The sequence below is a fragment of the Patagioenas fasciata genome, chromosome 11 (assembly GCF_037038585.1).
Source record: "Patagioenas fasciata isolate bPatFas1 chromosome 11, bPatFas1.hap1, whole genome shotgun sequence".
In the NCBI taxonomy this organism is placed as follows: domain Eukaryota; kingdom Metazoa; phylum Chordata; class Aves; order Columbiformes; family Columbidae; genus Patagioenas; species Patagioenas fasciata.
Window position 1 is genome coordinate 9,308,397 of NC_092530.1, and position 23,869 is coordinate 9,332,265.

The 23,869-nt window shown below is 39.8% G+C and overlaps 1 protein-coding gene across 2 annotated transcripts in view; it reads left to right on the forward strand.

The window, feature by feature from the left end:
- LOC136106300 (ubiquitin carboxyl-terminal hydrolase 12-like) overlaps positions 1-23,869 on the forward strand; it is a 32,785-nt gene that overhangs the window by 4,367 nt on the left and 4,549 nt on the right. The window contains exons 2-8 of one of the 2 annotated variants that reach the window (XM_065846576.2): positions 8,485-8,565; positions 13,820-14,033; positions 15,006-15,232; positions 16,391-16,467; positions 17,344-17,427; positions 18,109-18,306; positions 21,668-21,746. In XM_065846576.2, the coding sequence (XP_065702648.1) occupies positions 8,485-8,565; positions 13,820-14,033; positions 15,006-15,232; positions 16,391-16,467; positions 17,344-17,427; positions 18,109-18,306; positions 21,668-21,746 (960 nt within the window). The remainder of the gene's footprint in view (positions 1-8,484; positions 8,566-13,819; positions 14,034-15,005; positions 15,233-16,390; positions 16,468-17,343; positions 17,428-18,108; positions 18,307-21,667; positions 21,747-23,869) is intronic. The other variant, XM_065846578.2, reaches the window with a different exon arrangement.

The window sequence follows — 23,869 nt, forward strand, 5'->3', positions numbered from 1 at the left end:
CCAAAACAAAGGGCTAAATAAAAGGGATCATTGTTTGGTTTCTTATGTTGTATTTTATATTTTCAGCTCCTTTGCTAGTGAATTATCCACTTAGCCTCCCATCCACGGAGTTGTGAATATATACACATTCAGATCCATTGATGGGCCCTGTGTCTGAATTTTACTGCAGTACCTCTGTGCCTGTTTAGCTTGTACATGTGTAATCTATGAAGTTACAACCTATTAATAAATCTATAGCGTTTTGCCATCCATAACCATCCACTTCCTTGCTTCTTACAGTATTGTTCCTGCACTGTTTGATGTGTGAAGGTCATGAGAAAATCTTATTACCATCTCACAAAAGAACAGAACGGGTAAACATTTGGCCTGGGGTGCACCTGTAGATCTGTTTGTGTTTGTTCTTTTAGTGAGCTGAAAAGCTGCACAATATCTGAGAGCTGTGCTAGCGAGACATCCTCTCTTCTGTGTGTTGCAAGGTCTGGAGAAATCTTGTGGAGCTCTTCTCAGGTGGATGAACTGGCTGTGAACACTTTGGTGATCTTGGAGACAGTGGCCAAGAAGGGGGAAATGGGTTGCATACAGTAGGACGTTAGAGGCTGAGACTAAGCAGCAGCTTCTTACCCTTCATCCAGCATCCTTTTCATATGCCCTTTTTACGGGAACCGGGCTTTAGTATCTGATGTTAAAGAGCATAAAATTACAGAATTTCATGAGTGTATATGACTTGCTTTACATCTGTAAGTGAGGTGTAGATCCTTCGACCTTGCAAGACCAGCTCCTCATTGAATAAACATTGACATGCAACCGTTTATAAATCATTCTGTATTAATTTATTTAAAACACTCCAATTAAGACTTCAGGTTTTAAGCCCTTCCTAGTAGTCAACTTATTTTGAAATGTAGCTTTTTCTAATTTCCCTGTGGTCTCCATGATACCGGCAGTAACCGAAGCGTTCAGTAAGCTTGGCTCACTGTTGAAGAGAGGGCAAAGCCAGGCATTCCTGCCTGTGAAGTCTGTGACACTGTTACACCTGCTCCTTTCAAGATTATCAGCTTGTTTTGCATGCATAAACACGCTAAGCGCTGGCATCCAAAGTTCAATTTACCATGATTTGTTATGCCTGGAGTGGCAGCCTTCCTGGATGTGTGAGAAGGGATAATTTCCAAACCTAAATCACATTGACTGATAGTTGAGCTGACAACTCTTTTTATCTGACTTCAGTGCTACACAACCAAGGAGTTTCAAAAGGTGGGGAAGCAACATCTCATTCTGTGTTTAGAAAATCATGACAGTATGTTCTGTGAACTTCCAGAAATCCAACCTCAGCTCTGCTCCTTTCTGCGATCCCCCACATAGTATTTTTAATAGTCCTGAAGCTGGAACTGTTATCACGGCTAATATAGCAATTAAAGTACAGGCAGACTCATTCAGATTTCTTTCCTGGAAGGCTTTAAGTAACTCTGGCTTGGCCTACTTCTTTTTTTTTATTTTCCTTTTCGTTTTGTTTGTTCACTCTTTAAAAGACAGTATATTTAACCACCTAAATGTCTTTCCCTTTTTTGTGTTTCTTTAAGGGAAATGTCTTCTGCAGGCAGGTGCATGCGATGCGCTCAGTGGGAATAAACCAGTTCCAGTCTGAAAGCTGAATTACTATGGGATTGAGCCCAAACTAGTATATCATAAGGGATTTTCATTTCAACAGGCTGTTACACCAAACGTGCTACTCTAGTTCTGAGCCTGCATGCAGCTGTCATAAAAGTTTAGAGATATCCTAAGCTGCAGTGCTTTAATTACTTCATTTGAACTGAATGATCTTAATTGCAATGGGAGAAGGGTAAAAGGCTTGTGTAAAAACCATATAATGTGGAAATTGATATTTTGCACTGAACTAAAAAAACCAGTAATTTATCCTTGAAGGAAGACTGTATCTTCAGATTTCCGTGGACTGTATGGAGAGAGTTTTAAATTAACTGGTTCTCTATAGCTCGTTAAAAGTAATCGGGTGATGATATTAATCTTGTGTGTATTTTAGATAGGGCTAAAAAAGCTGAAGTATATAGGCAAGTATAGGAAACTACAGTTTAAATGTTATACAATAATACAAATACATACAGATTTCAAGAGTTCACTTCTGAAAATCGTCTGCTGTCTGCAAATGAACTGTAAATGGAGCATCTAAAATAGGCAAGACAGTGATTTACTCGGACTCGGTAGATTTTGTCAGGATCATTATTGTTAAAAAAAGAAACAAACTGCAAGTTTGTGGTTGTAGTTTATGAAAATGCGAGAAGGGCTTCGTGGTTCTACTTCTTTTTTTTTGTACTTTAAGCCACTGCTTCATCCTTGTTAGCATTTAAAAAACTCCGATAGCATTTGTTTGTCAAGTGTCCTGTCTTGCTTAGGTATCTCTAAATTTCAATGTCCTTCTAAGAAACCAGGCAAGTCTTTAGTATGCTGTCCCATTCTGTTGAGCTAGTAAGGAAAGGTTATAAATCTATTGACAATCTGCTGTTGCGTGGATTTTCCTGCCTAATTTCAACCCCGTTGTATAGTTAGAGCATGTCAGAAATGCTGCTTGCACCGCTACCACCTTTAATGACTATTTTGATAGTTATTTTTTTTTGTATCTTCGCTTACTATCCCTCTTCTTTCACCACAGTTTCTTCTTGTTTTCTTACTGTGATTCTTTCAGCCTGTCCCATGAATGTGTCACACACCCACCTCTACAGCGTAGCAGATGCACCCAGTTGTTGGTAGCTGGTGGATTGTGCTAATGTCAGACACTCCACTGTTCCGTCCAAACAGGTGTGAAACCAGCACCCTCCAAAACGTGCAGGACGGCAACCTGAGCCCTCCTGTGCTGTCCTAATCTTTGATAGAATCACAGCACTGCACCCTTTGCCATCATCTGCTCTGTGCTGGTTTTTTCCTTCATTTTATACCATCAGTGCCTCTCACTGCTCAAGCAACAGCACAGCCTTGACCTGATTATTTTTTGCCAAGAGCAGCAGGGATACTGACCCAATGTTGAGTTAATTTTGATCCTTTTCTGACTGCAGCTCGAGCAGCAGCTGCTTCGTGCTCATAAGGTCTGCTTGCGTGCTTATCAAAACAGTACAACCTTGCTTTTATAACCATTCCCACATCTGCAAAGTTACCATGCTACTAGCAAAAAGTAAATACTTATAAATGGAAGTGTGAATTCCTTCAAAGTGTGAAAGTGTTAGTTCAAGATAAACAATTTTGACCGGTAATGTTGGTTTGTCTGTAATAATAATCCACTTTTTCTCAGCCAAGTTTTGTGGAGGACTGGGATTTCGCTGAAACTTAGTAATCCATAGCACTGAAAAGGGAAGAAGTTCTAACTTGAAGCAGGACCCATGTGGATGCCAGCCGTGGATTTCTCTCATCAGTTGATCCTAGTTCATGTTCTGAGCTGTGTGGTTGTTCCTCATCACTCCCAGCTGTTCTTCTGTAGCTTCAGAACTCTTCAGCTCTGGGCCTTATTATCATTTCTACTGTAAAGCTACTTATGTAAAGTGAATAGAAAAGTGATAACTTTTCTTCATCTCCCAACAATAACTTCTTCTTATGCCTCCTCTCAGAGTAGTGATACAATCGATAAACCCTTGTCTATAGGAATAATTACAAATTCAAATAAGTTTAAGGGTATAGATACAGTTCCAGTTCTGAAATCGTTTAAATCTAGACCAGACAAAATATTCATTTTCTTTGCAGGAGGAATCACAAACTGTAGAGCTTATAAGAGACCGTAATGCCCAAGCATACTTCTCTTATCTCGTTTGGGTGATGCAACGAGTTAGCAGTATAATCTGGCTAAAGAAATAGAAGTCAACTACTATTTTTTCCATTTGCGTGGTGTATTGAACTGGAAATAAATCTTTAAGACCTCTCTACCAAGCAAAAAGGACTCACAGCTTGCAAGTTGGAAGGCTTGATAGGTCTCTGTTTTGGTTTAGATGGGTTATTCAGTTAGAATTTCAGCTATAGTGTGGAGTCACTTCATCCATGATGACTTGCTTAGACAGCTACCTCAGGTAAGACTTTCTGAAACTGGTCTTTTCATGTCCCTTGTTACTTTACTGTCCTTTTTGGCTTTACCAAACTCAACAAAACCTGCCTCCGAGACCTTTTGATGTTCTTTGGGTAAATATTAATTTTAATTAATCCCGTCTTCCCTATATCTCATACATATCTAATGCTGGTGTTATGTCCTCACTGAGTTGATATGAAAAATGGAGAAAAACTGGAATATTACCAGTTCCCTGTGCTTTTGTTTGCTAATTTAAAATCCATTATATGTGTTCTTTGTCTTTTCTGATGGAAATCAGTGAGCACAAATGTTCTTGGATAGGTCCCTTTTTTAATCAGCTATGACAGAAAATATTTTATTGTTGTTTTTTCTGGGGTCATCTTGGCCATTGTTAACCGTATCTATTATTCCGAACTGCTAAAACAGTTCAGATGGACCAGGCAGCTTTCCATTCTTCTATTTGATTAATAGTGCTGGAACTGTGGAAACCCACTGAGCTGAGCTTGCCTGCTCTCTGGGTGCAAAGGAGATGTGAACAGAGTACGGGTGCTCTTGAAAAGTGCAACCAACCTCCAAGACATGGCTTTAAGTCACAGTAAATTCTAGAAGATTTAAAATCCTGCTTGCAAGTTGCTGAAACTTTAGTTGTCACCTCCCCCAGTGATACGGAAGTGTTAAATCTGCATCTATCTCGGAGTCTAATTATATAAGCAAAACAGTATTGCTGCTTTAGTTAAACTAGGAGGATGTTTTCCTTGTCAAGTAATTACATGTTGACTGTATAAATTTGTGGTTTGTTCCTGCTCACGGAGCCCTGTACAGAAAGTTTGATCGTCTCTTCCTGAACCAGAATAACAGAACAGATACTTGAGAGCGTTTCCTTGGACCTCCTGGAAGTCTCAAGGATGTTCTTCCGGGGTTTTTATAAGATGTATTTATTTGTCTTGCTCTAGCAATGAGAAGTCAATTCTAATCTCATGCATTAAGCTTTATATTTAGCTGTATTGTGGTGTACATTACTTGCTTAGCTTTTATATGCCAACCAAACTCAATTGGTATGTATTAGTGATATTTTTTGGTCATTTTTTTATTGCTCCCACAATGTGTGTCATAGTTTAGCAATACAGTATTGATTTTCTTATGTTTTTAGATGTATAAAGTACTGTAAGATGCAGAATAGTTTGTGGCACCGCAGAAGAGGTACATCTCTCTTGATTCGCCAAACAACCAAGTATAAATTTTCATACTTTGGACACTTGCCAATTTTTGATAGATTCTATTTCTAGATGAGAAATGTGACTTTTATGTTTCCAAAACTATGAAGCGTGTATTGTTTCTTATGGACAAATATTTATGCGATTGGAGGCAGAAATATTTATCCAGATGGAAAACATTTTGAGTGGGGGTGAGAAAATGTGTATCACACCTATTGGTCTGAAAACAAAGCTGCTTATTAGGCTTCATTACAGCAAGACACGATTCATGCTGCACTAGATCTCATCTCCGGTTGGTTAATTTGCTATCTGCACATTTAGTTGTAAAGGTGACGGATTGCGAGTAGCTGAGCGTTGACTCCAGTTACGCAGCCTTACAAGTGTCTTATGTATTTCCATCCTGATACGTGACCAAGGCCAATTTGTGCTGTCACCATAAAGTGCTTTTTTCCCTACATACTCGTTGCCTTGTGTAGTGTAGATCTGGGCGTTGACTCCAATGATAAATCGCTCTATATTGTTTGCGCTGTTGGTATTTTACTGTGGTATGCTAGGCATGTGCATCTTAAAGAGCCTCTTCAGTGTGTTACATATTATTTAATTTGCAAGTTTGCATCTTCAGAACTATTTATGACTCGATTGTGATTTTGATTCCTCCACAATTGCTTTCAGTCTCCTGTTTGGTTTTTATGATTTAGTTACGCTAATTTAAAATCTTCTCTAACAAGAAAGTTCAGAAGCATTGCAACTGAATGTCAGGTTAATTTAGCTTCTGTGGCTGATTGACTTTAGCATTTGACTTATTAAGAAAAGCTTAATTTTTGATCTGCCCCTGCAGTGAACTTACCCAAACTTACAAAGTTTGAGCAGTAGATAAAAGGAAGAGCTTGAAAAAAAGCCACATGTAGCCTGTTAGATTAAATGGATAGATACATGTGGAATATGGGTTGGTGGTTTCGTTGAACTGCAATACTGCTTTATGGTAGATTATTAAATTCCTTATAGCATACTTTTGATAAAAAATTCAATTTTATTTCTTGTTCAGGTATTTGTTCCATATGTTGCTTTACAGACTGGAGTATTGGGGTTGTCTGGTTTCACTAGTTCTGTAGGTTGTGGTGCCTGCTTATTCGTGGAGATTGTGGAGGAGATGAGAAGACAGTTCAGAGCAATTTAAACTGAGCTTCGTAGGCTTGCAGATTTTACACACATCCCGTCCTTTTATCTTGCAACAAAGAGAATATAGAGTAAAGGAATATAGAATATAAAGGAACCTCACAGAGCAGTCAGGTCTGATTTCAAGACTGAACATTTTTCAAAACCAGCATCACCTCTTGTGCACTTACATAGTACGTGGGTTATAATTTTTTATTACAGTATTACTCAAAGTCACAGGGTTGATCAGAACAAGATGAGTGAAGAGCTGAAGTAACATTTGGAGAGAGTTGTGTGAGCCATTCTTCCTTGCAGATTTGCAGATGTCTCGGTTTGGTGCGGGTTTCTGCGGGGGAGATAATGGAGGAAAAATGAGGTACTGGATGCAGGGAAACAAATGAGAGGAGCTGCTTGAACTGGCACCGATGCCTCAGAAAATGTCTATAGAATTGCTACTTGCAAAGCCTCTTGCTTGTAAATCTTCAAGCACCTAGTGAACATGTTTGTGGTTTTTATAGTACCCAATTTTGAGCCTTCTGCATTTTGTCTCTTTTTTTAATATATGTAATTTACTGTAAATCTGATGTGGGAGATCCAACTACAGAGTTTCCATTCCACCTTTTAAACTAGGTTATTTCTTGGTTTCTTTCCTGTTTCTTAGAAAATGTTTAGTTATTTCTTTGGTAAAGGCAATCTAGATGGACCTGTTCATACAGTCTCTCCTTGTCTGTGGTTTACATTAATAGCAGAATGTTAATGGAAGTGATGGAAATATTTGCTCAGCAATTAAAAAACATTACCAGCTTCAGGGAAAAAGACGAATTGAATTGTTTGGAACGGTAATTTTTGTTTTAGTGCTTTTCTGGTGTGGCTCACCCATGCAGAAGGATCTCTGTTTACAGAAGGTTATAGGTGGAGTGACTTGGATATTTGAAATACAAGAATCCAAAGTGCTTGGATTCTGCATTGAATGATGGCAGCTCCTTAGACAACAGCACAGATGCAGCTTAAGGACTGTTGGAAGATCAACAAGAAACATTAAAGAACAAGGTGGAGTGGGATGAGGGAAGGTTCCAAATCCCAAGTGAGAGCTCAGCTATAAGGTATTGGTGGATTAAAAAAAAGGGGGAAAAAATGGAAAGAGAGGTATATAAACCACTTTGAGGTGGCAAAGTTAAAAACTGAAACTAAAATGCTTATATGCTTTAGTTTTTGTTCTGTGTGACAAATAAGACCATATGGATCTGTAATGGTATTTTTCAGTTGTATCGAAAATAGTGAGTTCTGTCCTTATTTGCTGGAGGCACAAGGATGTATCAAAATGTGCTTTAAGCTTAATGCCGTGTTCTTAAATCAAGAATGACAAACCCAAAGTCTTTCTGGTGACCTGAGTTTGAGCAATGACTGATAAAATTATTGTTTCCATTCTTTTTGTAATCGTGCTCCACTTTTCCATTAGTATTTTCCAGGAAGAATATTAAAACATTCTAATATTTCTAATGTGTCAGTGAAGGCAAGATTTTTTTCAATCATTCTTGTATGAGATGCAAATCATAAACAGCCACATCAAACCTTTTGTGCATCAGCATCACAAAAAGGCATTTTTTCTTTCATGGGATTTGTAGCCCATATGGTTTGTGTCCTCTCGATTGAGAAGTTCCCTGTGTGTCACAAGTTTATTTGTACAATGCATTCTTGACTAAATTTAAATTGGTGTTGCTAAGTCACTGTGAGTAACCTGAAGTCTTATGTGAAAACAAGTTTCTTGTTGTTAGTTTTCAAATCAATTCAAATGCCAAACCCCGCTCTGTTAGATCAGATAGCTCTAATTTGGGCTGATGAAGCTGAGCTTTCAAGAGAAACCGTGTTACCTTTTATAATAATAAAGCATCCTATTGATTTCATTTTGAAGAACATCAGAAGCACAAGATGCTATTCTCTGTGGAAGTATCTTATTTTCTTAGCTTCTTTGTTTTTTATAGGAGTAGTACGAATTCCATTGGATTTTTTTAGGAAGTTTGTTTGTTTTTTCTCTAACATAAGCATATTCTTTCTTTATAGGGCGCCAATGCCTCTGCTTTGGAGAAAGAGATTGGTCCTGAACAGTTCCCTGTGAATGAGCATTATTTTGGTTTGGTCAATGTAAGTGAATTTTCTATGCTTGAAACACTGGGTTTTAATTGATATCATAATTTCGATAAGTTTCTCTGTTAGAAACATATCTATGAGCACTTTTAACTTAAAAGCAGACTCTGCATGCACACCACATGCTGCAGTATGGTGCTGTGCCTTGTTATTAACCAAGATATAAATGTCATCTTAAATATAGAAAAATAAGTATACATATTATGAAGTCTTTGAGAGAAACCGTCCTACTCAGGTACGTTTCTAATTATAGGATTGTAATATTTAGCTGGAAAGGGTGTTAACTCATTCTGTGTGTGCATTGTTCATATGCTCTTCTAGAGAAGAGAGATTTGATTTTACACTGATGCTACAGTGTAAAATTTGAAGCTTTTAGATGAAATTTTGAGCTTTAAAAATGAAAATGTGTTACTTTTCCAAAAAGATATTGCTCATGGGATTAGTGGAAGTTCTTCTATGCAAGAACATAGCCAGGAGATGGCATTGACTTGGTCAATAATTTTCTTACATGTAGTAATAGGCCTTCTTTATTTTTTGACAGCCTTGTATAACAGTGAATCCTTCTAAAAAGATGTATTTTTTGGTATCTGTCAGTTTGTGTAGAGCTCACTTGCCTGGGATCTGTTGGACAATAAGAATTGTCTGCCTAAATTACCTATGGGGAGAATGGAACATTGATGTTGATCTTGCCAGTGCTTCTGGAGCAGAAAGGCAGGTGTTGCACCTGTGACATCTTTTACCAATTAATATAGGAAGCTGGTTAACAGAAACACTAATTCCATGGCATCATATTCATTGTGTGAAACTACAGTTTTTGCAAAACTCATGAGAAACTTCTATTTGCCGGTCGTCTGGGTACATTTTGTTGAAAATTGAAAGATATTTTGTTTGACACACCAAATACGGTTAACTTAATAGTTGAAGTGTTATTTGTTGCAGCTTGTTATAAACGCATTTAATTGACTTCTGTGTGGCTTTCTAGCGGTTTGTGCTCTCAGACACCAAACTGTCTAAACACGTTGAGTTATATGCCGTAAGTATGGTGTTTATGGCCATTCCAAAGCTGCTGAGGTTTGCTCCATAATGAGAAAAATGGAAGGCATCTCCAATTGTAACATAAATAGCCGAGCGATGAATAGTGTGAAGAGGAAAAAAATAGCATTCTAAAAATAACCAGAATTATTATAACTGCATCCATTCTCTGTTTTGAAGGACAAAATATTACAAATACTGTTATGCTTTGCTCCTTGCAACCAATATCTTTAGGCTTATCGTTTTGACGCTGTTTTTCTGCAAAGCTTTTTCCTGAGTTATTTCTAGTTCTTTCATGTTTTGAAGGTAATTGGAGCACTTTAAAGAAGGCAGTTTCATGGCTTCAGCATCACTGCTGGAAAATATGTGGTTGCACTGCAAATAGAATAAAGTGTTTACACACACAGAATCACACACAGAATCGACTGTGTTGGAAAAGACCTCAGAGATCATCCAGTCCAACCCTTGGTCCAACTCCAGTCCCATTGACCAGATCATGGCACTAAGTGCCATGTCCAATCTCAGTTTAAAAACCTCCAGGGCTGGTGAGTCCAGCACCTCCCTGGGCAGCCATTCCAATGCTGACCACTCTCTCTGCACAGAATTGCTTTCTAATCTCCAGCCTCAGTTTCCCCTGGCAGAGTTGAAGCCCATGCCCCCTTGTCCTATTGCTGACTGCCTGGGAGAAGAGCCCAATCCCCACCTGGCTAGAACTGCCCTTCAGGTCGTTCTAGAGAGTGCTGAGCTCACCTCTGAGCCTCCTCTGCTCCAGACTGAACAAGCCCAGCTCCCTCAGCCTCTCCCCATAGGGCTTGTGTTCAAGTCCCTTCCCCAGTCTTGTTGCTCTTCTCTGGACCCGCTCCAGCACTTCAATCTCTTTCCTGACCTGAGGGGCCCAGAACTGAACACAATACTCCAGGTGTGGCCTCCCCAGTGCAGAGTACAGGGGAAGGATCACTGCCCTTGTCCTGCTGACCACGCTATTTTGGATAGAGGACAGGATACCATTGGCCTTCTTGACCACCTGGGCACACTGTTGGCTCATGTTGAGCTTCCTGTCCATTAGTACCCCCAGGTCCCTTTCTGCCTGACTGCTCTCCAGCCACTCTGTGGCCAGCGTGGAGCACCACAGGGGGTTGTTGTGGCCAAAGTGCAGGACCCAGCACTTGGCCTTGTTGAACTTCATCCCATTGGAATCGGCCCATTTTTCCAGTCTATCCAGATCCCTCTGCAGAGCCCTCCTGCCTTCCAGCAGGTCCACACTCCCTCCCAACTTGGTGTCATCAGCAAATTTGCTCATGATGGTCTCAATCCCCTCATCTAAATCATCAATAAAGATGTTAAACCCATGGACAATGGAAGCCTTAAAATTTTCCTTTTTTTAAAAAAGTTATTTTCTCTTTGGCTCTGTGAGCTGAACCAGTTTGCCTGCACTCAAACTGTTGCTAAAACAGAGTAAATGGGAGAAGGATCTGACTGCTCCTTCCCAGACCTGTGAAAATACATGACGTGTGACGTTGAACTGAAGTACAAGAGGGATGGAACAATGTTTTCATTCTAGAATTACATCTCAGTTTTCAGTTTAAAAAAGCTGCTATCTTAAGCCTTCAAACTTTTAATTTTATGTTGAAAATATAAAATTTTACAAGTTCTTATAAAGGTAGGTGATGTTGACTCCAAATACAGTTTTAAGCAAAAAAACCCCCCGTGTTTTTGCATCTATTTAAAATATTTTTTTATACCATGACAAAAAAATTTTAAAACCTACATGTTTGTACCTGTCTTTCTTTTGTAGTTTAGGTCACATTAGACTTTATACACTATTTGTGTATTTGATCTGTGCATTATAGCTTTAGGTTTGGAAATATTCATCGGCCCGTTGAGAACTGCTTTGTCAACCTGGTTTTGGGGGTTCTATCAAAGACAAATGGTTCGAACCCTCTTTTTTTTTCTGAAGAATTCCTAACAAAGTTAAGGTCATGATTGGAAAGATCTGACTCTTTTGGACTTCCCAGTGCAAACCAATTGCAGCTTAAAAGTGTGACACTGCTATGTAATACTGTTTATTTGTGGAGAACTCTAACTCAGAGAAGGGTAGATCAATAATGGAGAAATTGAGACATTTCCCAAAGCCCTGAATTGCTCAAAGTTGCAAGGATTGTGTTCCTACTTGAAATAAAAGTCAGAAATGCTGAATTAAAATGCAAGGTGTGGTCTTTTTGCAAAGTACTTGACATGCAGTAAAATATCTAAAATAGATGTTGATTTCAGGAATAAAAGTTCTTCCACGTGACTTTATGTAAAGGTGGTAGACAACAAAGAGAGTTGAAATATTATTTAGAAGGACATTTTCAAAATCTAGACCATGCCATGAAGTGGAGTTTTCACCATATCACACTGACTGCTGCAAAGCATCTTGCATCTTACTGACAGGAATTTTAAAAGCTATTTGGATGGAATGTAAATTCTGTTCCATGTACTTTGGTTCTAATAATTTCTCTCTGTATAGATAGCATTGAAGCAGGACACGTACAACCGGTTGACTTGTCGTTTTTTATATGATTTCTCCATTAATAGAATTCTGAAATCTCATTAACTACTTGCTTTGTAAACTTGTTTTGAGTTAAGATGCACCATGACATTCTTTATTTTTTTGTTGTTAAGGTGGGTAATTTCTAGTTTCTTCTGTCTCTTAATTTTCTGGGATTGTTATAGACTAATATATTAGATACCTCATCTGAAAACCATCATATTTAATCACACTTTTGGTAGTTCTCTTGCCTATTTTGTCTTATATGCAAATTTAGTTAGCATGATGCTTATTTGTTTTCTTAGGCCGCTAACAGGCATATGAGGTAGTTTCTATCCTAACTTACTCAGCTTGCTTGTTTTCCTCATGTCAGTAAGTTTTAGCTCTTGTTCTGTGTTGCTTGCATATGGTATAAGTTAACGTTAATGTAACTCTAATGCTGTAACCTTTTAAGCTGTTAATGTTCTGTTTCAATCAGCAAACTGATTATTATATTAAATTGAAATCATTCTGCTACAGTAATCACACTGAATTTTGGTGAACATTAGTGACCATATTCTCTGAGTACCACTTAACAAAATAGTCAGTGTTCTGTAGTGAGATTTGTATGCTCATTTTGTTTATTTAAAATATTTTGCTCTCAGTGCTTTTGAGATGCAGAATCTCATTGCCAGAATATCTGGGGATGGGCAAACCCAGGATTTCTTTCGCTTTTTTGAAGCGGCAGCATTGTACAGTACAGTTGCACAATAAATTGCAAAGAGACAACTTTAAAAACCATGGGGATTATATGATAATATCTGAGTGTTTGCTCTGGTTGAGCAACACGGAGCGCTGCCTCTGGAAGCTGTTATCGCCGTCCTCCTTTCTCCAAAACGACTTCAGATATGGCAGATGTGAACCAGCTGCTCTTTGAATTTGCCTGCATCTTGTTCTTCTCATAATATTTCATTAGAAACAGGAAATGTTGAGCAGATACCTTGCTAACTATCTCTAAAAAGTACTTTGTGGATCTGACACGGGCAAATCTACCATCTGAGGTCATGCGTTGAGCTCAGTACTATAACATGGCTGGGACGCAGCGATGCGGATGGGCGCCGTGTGCCTGCAGATGGGATGGGCGCTGTGTGCCTGCGGATGGGCGCTCTGCGGATGGGCGCTGTGTGCCTGCGGATGGGTGCTCTGCGGATGGGTGCCGCATGCCTGCGGATGGGTGCTGTGTGCCTGTGGATGGGCGCTCTGCGGATGGGTGCTGTGTGCCTGCGGATGGGTGCTCTGTGGATGGGTGCCGCATGTCTACGGATGGGCGCTGTCTGCCTGCGGTCTGCCTGCGGTCTGCCTGCGATCTGCCTGCGGATGGGCGCCGTGTGCCTGCGATGGGTGCTGTCTCTTTCTGTTTCCTTGTCCCTCTGTCCCTCTGTTTTTTGGTCGTGCTTCCCTGCTTTTTGTGTGTGCTCAGCATCACTGTGACTGTTGCCTTCTCTTCCTTTTCTCGCTGTTACCAGCTGTGTGGATACAAGGATGAATCTCCTACACCATGCCTACATGTATTTCCCCAATAAATGAGCTCTGACAGACAACCTTTCCATTTTCAGTATGTGACATTCTTAATGAGCAACCTTTCTTTGATTACTTCCTAACAGACCTAATATGAAAACGTTTGTTTTCCTTCTGTTCTGTTTTAACCAGTTCGGCAATACCTGCTACTGCAACTCAGTCTTACAGGCACTTTATTTTTGTCGTCCATTTCGGGAAAAAGTTTTGGCATACAAAGTGCAGCCTCGAAAGAAGGAAAGCCTCCTGACATGCCTCTCTGATCTCTTCAACAGTATTGCTACGCAAAAGAAGAAGGTGGGAGTCATCCCACCCAAGAAATTTATTTCCCGATTGAGGAAAGAAAATGGTAAATGAATGCATGACTTTTTAATGCAGATTTAAGCATTGGATATTTAAGAATAGAAAACATAAATAGATTTCTTTTTGAGTGAGTCCAAGCTGTCAAGTTTTAACAGATTTCTGGAAGATTTTCGAACTCCTGTTTGCAGTGTGAATTTCACCACCTGTGTAGCACAGGAGCAGAGAGATTCTATCAGAACGGTGCTGTGTTGTAAGAGCATTCTCTAGGTATCTTTGTTTTGTACTTGCTCAGACCAGGCACAGAGCATTGTATGAGTCTCAGTGCTCCAGTTATTCCATGTTGGCATCACGTTCTGCAGAGGTCGGCTGCAAGTCAGCGCATTTGGGGTCTTTGCTGGAAACCATCATGGGCTAAACAGACCTCATGGAGCTGATCAGAGTTAAAGTCTCTAAGGAAATTTAACCACCCTTAGCTTGTTTACTTATATTTGTGGTAGGATAAATTCCTTAGGATGAGAACTAGTGTTTATTTCCCAGGGCTGCTTCGTGAGGAAGGGTTCTGTATGTTGATTTATCATCTCTGCTTGAATTTGAAAAGATAAACTTCTAGGAGGGGACTTTCGCCTAGTGATGCTGGACTTACTGGACTAATGACCGAAGGCAGCAGATCTGAATTTCTCTATTTTTCTCCCTCCTCAAAGAAAAATCAAAACAAAAACCAAACCAACAAACCTAAAAACCAATCATGGTTTTCTTCAGTTCCAAGAAATGCCCAAACTGTTACCATTATGTTATTTTTCAGCTGCCTGTTTCTTACAACCTGAGGAACAGGTGAGGGTAACCTCCCATCTGTTGTAGGAACAAAGTACAATTCTATAAAGACTCTTAACAGTGTAACCCACAGTTGTAGGACAGGCCAGAAAACGGGGACGGGCATGCAGTGATTGCTAAATCGTAGTAACTTGATATTATGAAGTATCTGTATTTTTTTCATTCTCCTTCATCTCCTCCTTTGCAGAATTATTTGATAATTATATGCAGCAGGATGCACACGAATTCCTGAACTACCTGCTTAACACTATTGCTGACTTACTCCAAGAAGAGAAAAAGCAGGAGAAGCAGAATGGCAAACTCCAGAATGGCAGCATTGAGAGTGAAGAAGGAGACAAGACCGATCTGACGTGGGTCCATGAAATCTTCCAAGGAACACTAACCAATGAAACCAGATGTCTTAACTGTGAGGCTGTACGTTTAAAACAAAACAAAACCTCTTAGATTTTTGCACAGGTTCTGGTTCATTTTTCCTAATACTAAGCACACTTTTTCATTTATTAGGGTAGATGAAATTGCACTCTCTCTATTAAAATATGGAGCATAGCCTATTTTATGACTGTATCACCTCTATGTTCAAACCAATACTCATTAAGGTATGTTTCTCAGAAAAAGCGTAGTGTTTTTTCTGTTCCTCCTCCCTGTTTCCATCGAGGCAGTCTGCACCTGGCTGATCTAAGCTGCCTTTTTGTCTTCGTGTTATTCCTGTGTCGGTGATTGATAGTTCATGTTGTGTTTCTACATGAGAGTTGCTCGATATTTATTGAACTCTGGGATTAACTGCATTTATTGCACTGTAAGTCTGTGCTTCTTGATGCTGGTCCACAGCGACTCTATTTGAGAGCAAAAGAAGTGCCACAAGGTCTAGAATTAGAACAACACCACCTTCAGACCAGGAATTTGTAGTTAGCCGTGTGCTATGTCTACTTTAATGTTTCTAAAAGAATTAAAACTTAGAAGGGGAGAGAAAAAGAAGCGATTACAACTGAAATGGCTGTTCTTGGCATTTTCCATCTAAAATTATGGTTATGTGGTGAACGGAAGCTCTAAAAGAATTTTGAAATTAAATGTGAGTGTTCCACACATGGAAAGATGGTTTTCCTAACTGCTAACCCATTTAATTGAAAACCCATCTGCCTGTTTCTGTGTTTCCTACAACCATTTACTGTTCAACTCTGAAATGCAGTAGAAAGCTGTGTTGGTTTACAAAGCAGAGAGGAACATGGTAAAAACTTGTCCAGCTCTGAGAGCTCTGAGTGGTTAAAACCTCCGTTTTGCCAGTGGAGTCAGCAGATGTGTCTTGAAGTCTCAAGGGGGACACATGTTTTTCCATAAAGGTTTGGTGGTTTTGTGTTGTTTTGTTTTTCAATATTCCTCTCTGGATTGTAACAACACATCAGATGGTTTCTTCAGTTTTAGTTTACATCAAGAAAGGACTTGTGTGTGTGTGTATTTCTTTTTCATCACAACGCTCTCCACTCGCAGCGAGGACATTGCGTCATTCCAGAAATGGGTAAAAGAAATCTGCCGCTTCTAAACCGTTATGAAATATTTCTTATTATTCTTTTCAAGGTTAGTAGCAAAGATGAGGACTTTCTGGATCTATCGGTTGATGTGGAACAAAATACATCAATTACACACTGTCTGAGGTAAACAAAAATACTTGTGAATGGAAAAAATGGTCAGAAGAAAAGAGCTTAGCTTAGTGGCTCTGTTGTGCAGCAGATGTAGGCTTTGACTTATGGTAAAATACGTTTTCTTCAGAATGCTGGTCTTTTTATCTTTATCGTGGCTTTTTGAAATTGCTATTAGTTTCTTCGGTTTTTAGTAGTTAAGCAATACAGTGAAGTCTTAGTGGTATGTAAGATTGATTTTTCACTTTCTTCAACGGGGATTTAAATTTGTTACATTATATAGTCAGGTTTTATCAAAACTAAGCACAGTATGTTTGGTTTCATAATAAATTCTTGTTTATTTTAATAGCATTATTACATTTCAGTTGTCTGGTCCTGATGTTTGTGTCCAGGGCTTTCTTTGCTGATAGAAATTTGTTCTGTGTATTTGGCTGCTAGACCCAAGGCTTATCAGCTGCTAGGATACTACAAGTTGTGTATAGCAGCTGGCTATTTAATAGCTGATAATGGATGTATAATTGCTAGGAGATGAAAGATAATCCAGACTTGCGCTAGTCAGTGGCTCATGGCTGTAGGCCGTAACGTTTAATGTCTGTTCCCAAAGAAAACACAGAGTCGCTACCTCTGGAAACAAAACACAATCACCTTATTGCTGTTTATTGCCTATCATGTTTGACTCCTGCCCAGAAAATACGCAGTTAATGCTTGAGGATGTAGTTTCCAGATTTTTTCCAGCTGAACATTGATACTACATCCCAAGACTGGGACAAATGCACCTAAAATATGTTTGGGTAGTATGAGCATTTTGAATAAGAGGAATTTCATCTTCTGTGTGTGCTTTGGGTTTTTTCAACATTATTAGCTTATCTCACTTTTCTTTCATTTCCACAGGGGATTTAGTAATACTGAAACTCTATGCAGTGAATATAAATACTATTGCGAGCAGTGCCGCAGTAAACAGGAAGCACAGAAGAGGTAAGGTTCAAATATTCAGGCTAATGTAAGTGTCCTCTTAAAATGGGCAGTTGTGGGAAAAATACACCATGTGAATTCAGTCAAAAGAGAACGTATGGCTGTTTAGATCTGTGTTTGGTGGGGAAGGGAGTAAGGAAAAGTGGAGAGACCGAGTAACTTTGTGGCAACCTTATCTGGGAGGAATACAAAATCAATCTCTTCATTCCTCTCTGAAGAGCTTGTATCTGGTGCTTCCAGACACTCGCATTTTCCCCAGTTAACATTAATCAGCTTAAAGGCACTGGAAACCATCCCAGTTGCTTTCACTGGGAATACCAAATACAAAAATCGTATTTCTCACCTCGTACTTGGTCACAGATAGAGCAGCAAATGAGATTTATTCCATCTATTTCTTCCCATTGATGTGATGGAAAAATGATGTTTTCTACATAGGCAGTTGTACTGCATTCAGATGTCAGTTGTGCTGTTAATCTTTCAGAGTAAATATTGCCTATTCTCACTGGAATATACATGAGAAAAGCTAATTTTTTTTAAAAAGAGGCAAATTTCAAAACAAAATTTTCATCAACATTTTAGATGCCTTTTAAGAAGCTTCTTCATATTGAAACTGTTCTTGAAAAGCTTTGTTTTAGGTGATCTGCTAATACCTTTTTCTTTGTTTAACGTATTTTTGTGGCTCAGAATGCGAGTGAAAAAGTTGCCCATGATTCTAGCTCTGCACTTAAAAAGGTTCAAATACATGGACCAGCTGCATCGATACACCAAACTCTCCTACCGTGTCGTCTTTCCCTTGGAGCTCCGGCTCTTCAACACTTCAGGAGACGCTACAAACCCTGACAGAATGTATGACCTCGTGGCTGTAGTTGTTCACTGTGGCAGGTACGTTGGCTTTTTGGCCCTTAAATGCTTTTTCTTGACATTTGAAAGGAGTCTGTCATCCATATGCCATTTTATAACAGTACCCTGGCTCTTATGGGACCACACTAAGCAGCGTCAGAGCTAATTGCCCAAAAGTACATATTTTTAAAATGTTTCAGTCTTTTTTACTGCTTTTTTTTCCTGATTTAAATTTTCCCTTCTGGGTACGTAGGTTTGCTCTTTTATCAGCTTTCAAATATGTTGAAGCTCGGAGGAGTGGCTGACAGGCCAGAAGGCTGTGCTGCCGTGCAGAGACCTGGACAGGCTGGAGAGTTGGGCAGGGAGAAATTTAATGAAATATAACAAGGGCAAGTGTAGAGTCTTGCATCTGGGCAGGAACAACCCCAGGTTCCAGTGTAAGTTGGGGAATGACCTGTTAGAGAGCAGTGTAGGGGAAAGGGACCTGGGGGTCCTGGGGACAGCAGGATGAGCATGAGCCAGAACTGGGCCCTTGTGGCCAGGAAGGACAATGATACCTGGGGTGGGTTAGAAGGGGGTGGTCAGTAGGTCAGAGAGGTTCTCCTGCCCCTCTACTCTGCCCTGGGGAGACCACACCTGGAATATTGTGTCCAGTTGTGGCCCCTCAGTTCCAGAAGGACAGGGAACCGCTGGAGAGAGTCCAGCGCAGCCACCAAGATGCTGAAGGGAGTGGAGCATCTCCCGTGTGAGGAAAGGCTGAGGGAGCTGGGGCTCTGGAGCTGGAGAAGAGGAGACTGAGGGGGGACTCATTCATGGGGATCAATATGGAAAGGGGGAGTGTCAGGAGGATGGAGCCAGGCTCTTCTCGGTGACAGCCAGTGATAGGACAAGGGGCAATGGGTGCAAACTGGAACACAGGAGGTTCCACTTAAACTTGAGAAGAAACTTGTTGGGGGTGAGGGTGTCAGAGCCTGGCCCAGGCTGCCCAGGGAGGTTGTGGAGTCTCCTTCTCTGCAGACATTCAAACCCGCCTGGACACCTTCCTGTGGAACCTCAGCTGGGTGTTCCTGCTCCATGGGGGGATTGCACTGGATGAGCTTTCCAGGTCCCTTCCAACCCCTGACATTCTGGGATTCTGGGATTCTATGATGTCAGCAATTCAGACAAGTTGTTTCTTTGAGCTGTAGCAAAGAGCAGTATTTAAAAAACCAAAACCAACAAACCCCCACACCCTCACCCCTGCTTTCCAAGAAAGCTAAATGAAGTTAGAACAAATCTTGGAAAAACACTGAAATAGAATTAAGTTACAGTTCTCATGTTGCTGCTTGCTAAACCATTACAGGTTTTTTTAGAAGCTGGTGCCACCACGTGGAATAAACTGTGTACTGCTCATCTTTTAAAATACCCTTTATTAAATTGTTGTGGTGGTGGCTTCAATTCTGGTTTTAAAAGCAAAGAGGAAAAAATTTCAAGCACTTTTAGGCAAAAAAGCAGCCGTGGAAGGCAAAAAATGTTTATAACTGCCTTCTGGAAGTGTGAGTTTTAAAGCAATAAGTTATTACAGCACACAGATGTTCTGAAGCATTTTTGTGAGGTACAAGACAATATAATCAACACATTAATATTGCATAGATTTAGTATAAATAAACTACGTATAATGATAGGTGATCCCTATTGTGGTACAGTTGTGCTACTTTTTATTTATTTTTATAATGTTAAGAACTTATCCTGTGTATTTTTTTCTATAGATTCTCAATTTGCTATACCGATAACTACACTTCAATGTTTTAACAATGATGTTTAATAATTTAGATGTATGAAGTGGCTTTGCTTTTTCTTCTCAAACCTGTTTTCTTGTCTAGGAATCCTGTGACTCCTGGTGTCAATTCTTACTAGGAACTTACCAAAGACTTAAGATAAACTACGTTTTCTAAATATTTGAGTTCTCAGAACTTATTTTTGAGTATTTTGCCCTTAAGTTTCAGTTTTCATTTAGCTGTTCTAAACAAAGGAGTTTAATTCCATGAGAGGTAATATGTTTAAGTGTATCAATAATTCCAGAAAGATTACAGAAGTACTTTCTTTTGCCTAAACCTGATATGAATATAGGTTGTTTTAAAGCCTTGAGTACATACAAAGTAAGAAGTACAACAGGGCAGGAGTGGAGTCAGAACCCTATTTCTTTTGGTTGGTAGGTTGATAGCTCATGGTTTTCCATCCATATAGTTGTCAAGAGTTTTGATTGTGGGGTGACAATCAAGCCCTGGCAGATGTATTGTTAATCTGCTCTCCTCCCCTTCCCCCTTTTGCCCCTCCCTCTCCCCCCTTCCCACTCAGCACAGGCGATTGGGAGGGAAAGGAGGACAGAGAGAAGAGAGTTGAAAAAATTAATAATGTTTTACTAATGCTACTGATAAAATAGAGAAAATAATACAAAATATACAAAACCAATCTTGGAAGTCTCAGCAACTGCAGAGCCGGCACCCGAAGTCCTGGACTGGACTCTGCAGCCAACCTGAGCTGGATTCAGTCTGTCACTAGGCCTCAGTTCACGGGGACGATGCGCAAGGTCCTCTCCTAATGTAGGCCATAAGGGAAAGGAAAAAGGAAAGGGACGAGATCCTTGTGATCTCCCACTTCTATATGAAGTATTCACGTGAATGGGATGTTATACTCCATTGGTCAGTTTCTTGGTCACCTGTTTCTCGTTGCCCCTCTCGCGAGATGTCCATCCATCCTTATCAATAACCTCACATTCCATTGCTGTGTTTACCAAAACATGTATCTGGTTCTCCAGGAAAATGCAGCTAATATGAAGCTTTAGCTAACAGGCAAAATTCACTAAAAGAGAAACTTGTTTTTAACAAAAGCAGGACAATAGTTTATTAACCCAAACCATCACCTTTTCACAGTGAGCATTTGGGATATAGGCAATAGAATCAGACTGGGAAACTGCTGCTGGAAAAGTGGGAGCAGCAGTCGCAGAAAGGCTGGCTGCCGTCAGCCATAGGCTAAACCACACTGGGAATTAAAAAAATCTGTGCAAATAAAATAGTTCAGACAGTTATTAAAATGTTTGGACCGTGGTCAAAAGTTTTTGAACAGTGATTGAAATAACTGGCTTTCAGTTTTGGTTTTTGAAAGAAATGAATGACAATCGGAAATATTTAGGAAACGGTGTATTTTGAATATATTGTATTTGGCAAGTAGCAAAGACAGACATTTTAATTCAAGCAATTTGGCAAAGGCTAAGAACCTAAACGATGTTATGAGTATTATTAGACAACATTAAGAGCCGGGAAACCTAACCCTGCCAGTAATAGCTGGAATCATGAGGGAGAGCAGTGCTCCTGCTTTTGTAGGCACAAGATTAATAAGTCTTTAATCCTTTTTTTCCTGGCAGTGGTCCAAACCGTGGACATTATATCACCATTGTGAAGAGCCATGGCTTTTGGTTGCTGTTTGATGATGACATTGTAGAGGTAGGTATGATTTACGTGGTGCAAACAAGTGTAGGCAGCATCGCTCCTCTGCTCTGGTTTTATGTCTGGGATTAGCTTTTGTACCTCTGAAAGTATTTCAGCAAAACACAGAATCATTCCGGACGTTTCAAAGGTAAACTGTGGCATTTTGGGGCATCTTCGTTATAGAAATAGTGTGGAGAAGGGCAAACCCACACGAGGGCTGTATTGACCCCTCAGACCACAGTTGTCGTGTTCCAGATCTGAAATGCTCTTATCTCAGCGCACCTTTTGGGCTCCGTTTTGTTTCTGACTTGCTTTGTGCTAGTTGCATTTCATTGCTGTATTTAAGAACTTCTCTCTTTTGTAGGCAAATCCCCCCCCCCAACTTGAAGTGTATTAAAACTGAAGACTGTGGGAAGGTCCTGAGAGCATACAAAGATATTTGGGCTATTTGTGATAATATTTAAACAGTCTATTCTAGCAAATTGTTCCTTAACTTTTCTACTGACATATCTGTAAAGACTAATATCCAAAATATATATATATCCGTGTATTTCACATAATTATCAAGCAAATATTGAACAGTAGAACAAATACCACAGTAGAACTGCTTTTTGTAGACATGAAAATGTAGCGTTCGCCTCCAAGATCTCATGGTCAAGGTTGAGGCCTCATGCTACGTGTCCAAATAGGTGCAGCGAATTCCTTCCTTGTGTTGATATAAAGAAGGTGTAGTATTATCTCCAATTTTTTTTTAAATCTTTGCTTAGCTTTGAGCATCAAGGGTGACTTGGATAGCTTGTATGATTACAAACAGTTGCCTTTCTCCCATTATTGTATTTTGAGGGTTATATTCCTCTGTTTCTGGCATGGCCAAGGTACGTAATTGTGTCAGCGATGTTGGAAGTAGTGTTCACTTCAATATTTTTAAGTGCAAATATTCACTGTCTTTTCCAGCCAGGAGATAAACTTCACATTTTAAAAGCAGGTATAAAATAACCATCTTGTTGTTCTTTGTTTATTTTTTATCGGTCACTTCTATGTTGTACCTTAGCTTTTAGGTCAAAATGGAATTTCTTGTTATCTGCAAACACTGTTGGCACTTTTATAGATGTGCCAAAACGCAGCTTTTAAATATGTGCTGTCTGTTATTGGACAATAAATTCAAGGAGCTGTCACAAGTGAGCTAGAATGTCGTTCCTCCCTCTTAGAGGGATGGGTTTTTTTGTCTTTTTCCTTTAAGTTGCTTTTCTAACTTTAATAATGGCTTTCTTCTTTTTTTAAGTTCATCTTCTTTTACTGAGTTTATCTAAAATGCTGTAAAAACAAAGCTCATTGTTCTGAAATTTCTGCTTTTTGTGTTTTCCGTGGTTCTTGGAGTATTCACTGTCTTGATTAGGATTAGCAAGATAGCCCTGTCCTGTAGCACTGTCTCAGCAGTTTACAATTCCTTTTCCCGCTAGAGGACTCTCCTTGGCTGGCGTTTGCATGTGGTGTTTATTTTCTGTGAAATTTAGGCTTTAATTTTCCGCTGGAAGGCATGAAAAACTGCACAGGAGAGTTTTGCACTCGTCGTTCGAGACCGTTGGCCCTTTCAGATGAACGGTTACTCCTTGCGCTGCTTTGAAGAGCAGAGGATGAGGATTCCTGCTGGGTTTGTCCCAGAGCATCTCTTTGTAGCTTCTCCTGTCTTCCGCATGTGTGATGAACATCAAGGTCCCATCTCACCTCCCTCCATCTATAAAGTCCCACCCTTCCTCTTTCCTTGACCTTCTAAAACTCACCTGAATTTCTGGAGATTCGGTGATCAAGGAGAACAGGGCAGTGGAGGCTTCTCCTCCTCTGCTGATACTACAGGCTGCTGGAAGAAGTAGCTGCAGTTTTACTCATCTGTTCTCTCTCTCCCCTCTTAGTCATCAGCTCTGGAGAATTAATTCCTCACTAGTGCTGCAGGCTGTTCACTGGAATAGTGAGGTAAAGCCACAACTGCTTTTGTCAGTTCCATCTGCTGCCTAAAGACATTTAAGTGTCCACTCTGAACTCGACCAAGTACTGTTTTCAAACTGCTTGTGACTGGCCATAAGGCGACACTGCAGGAAATTGCTGTGTGTGACATTTCAGAGGTTGTCCTCAAAAATGAA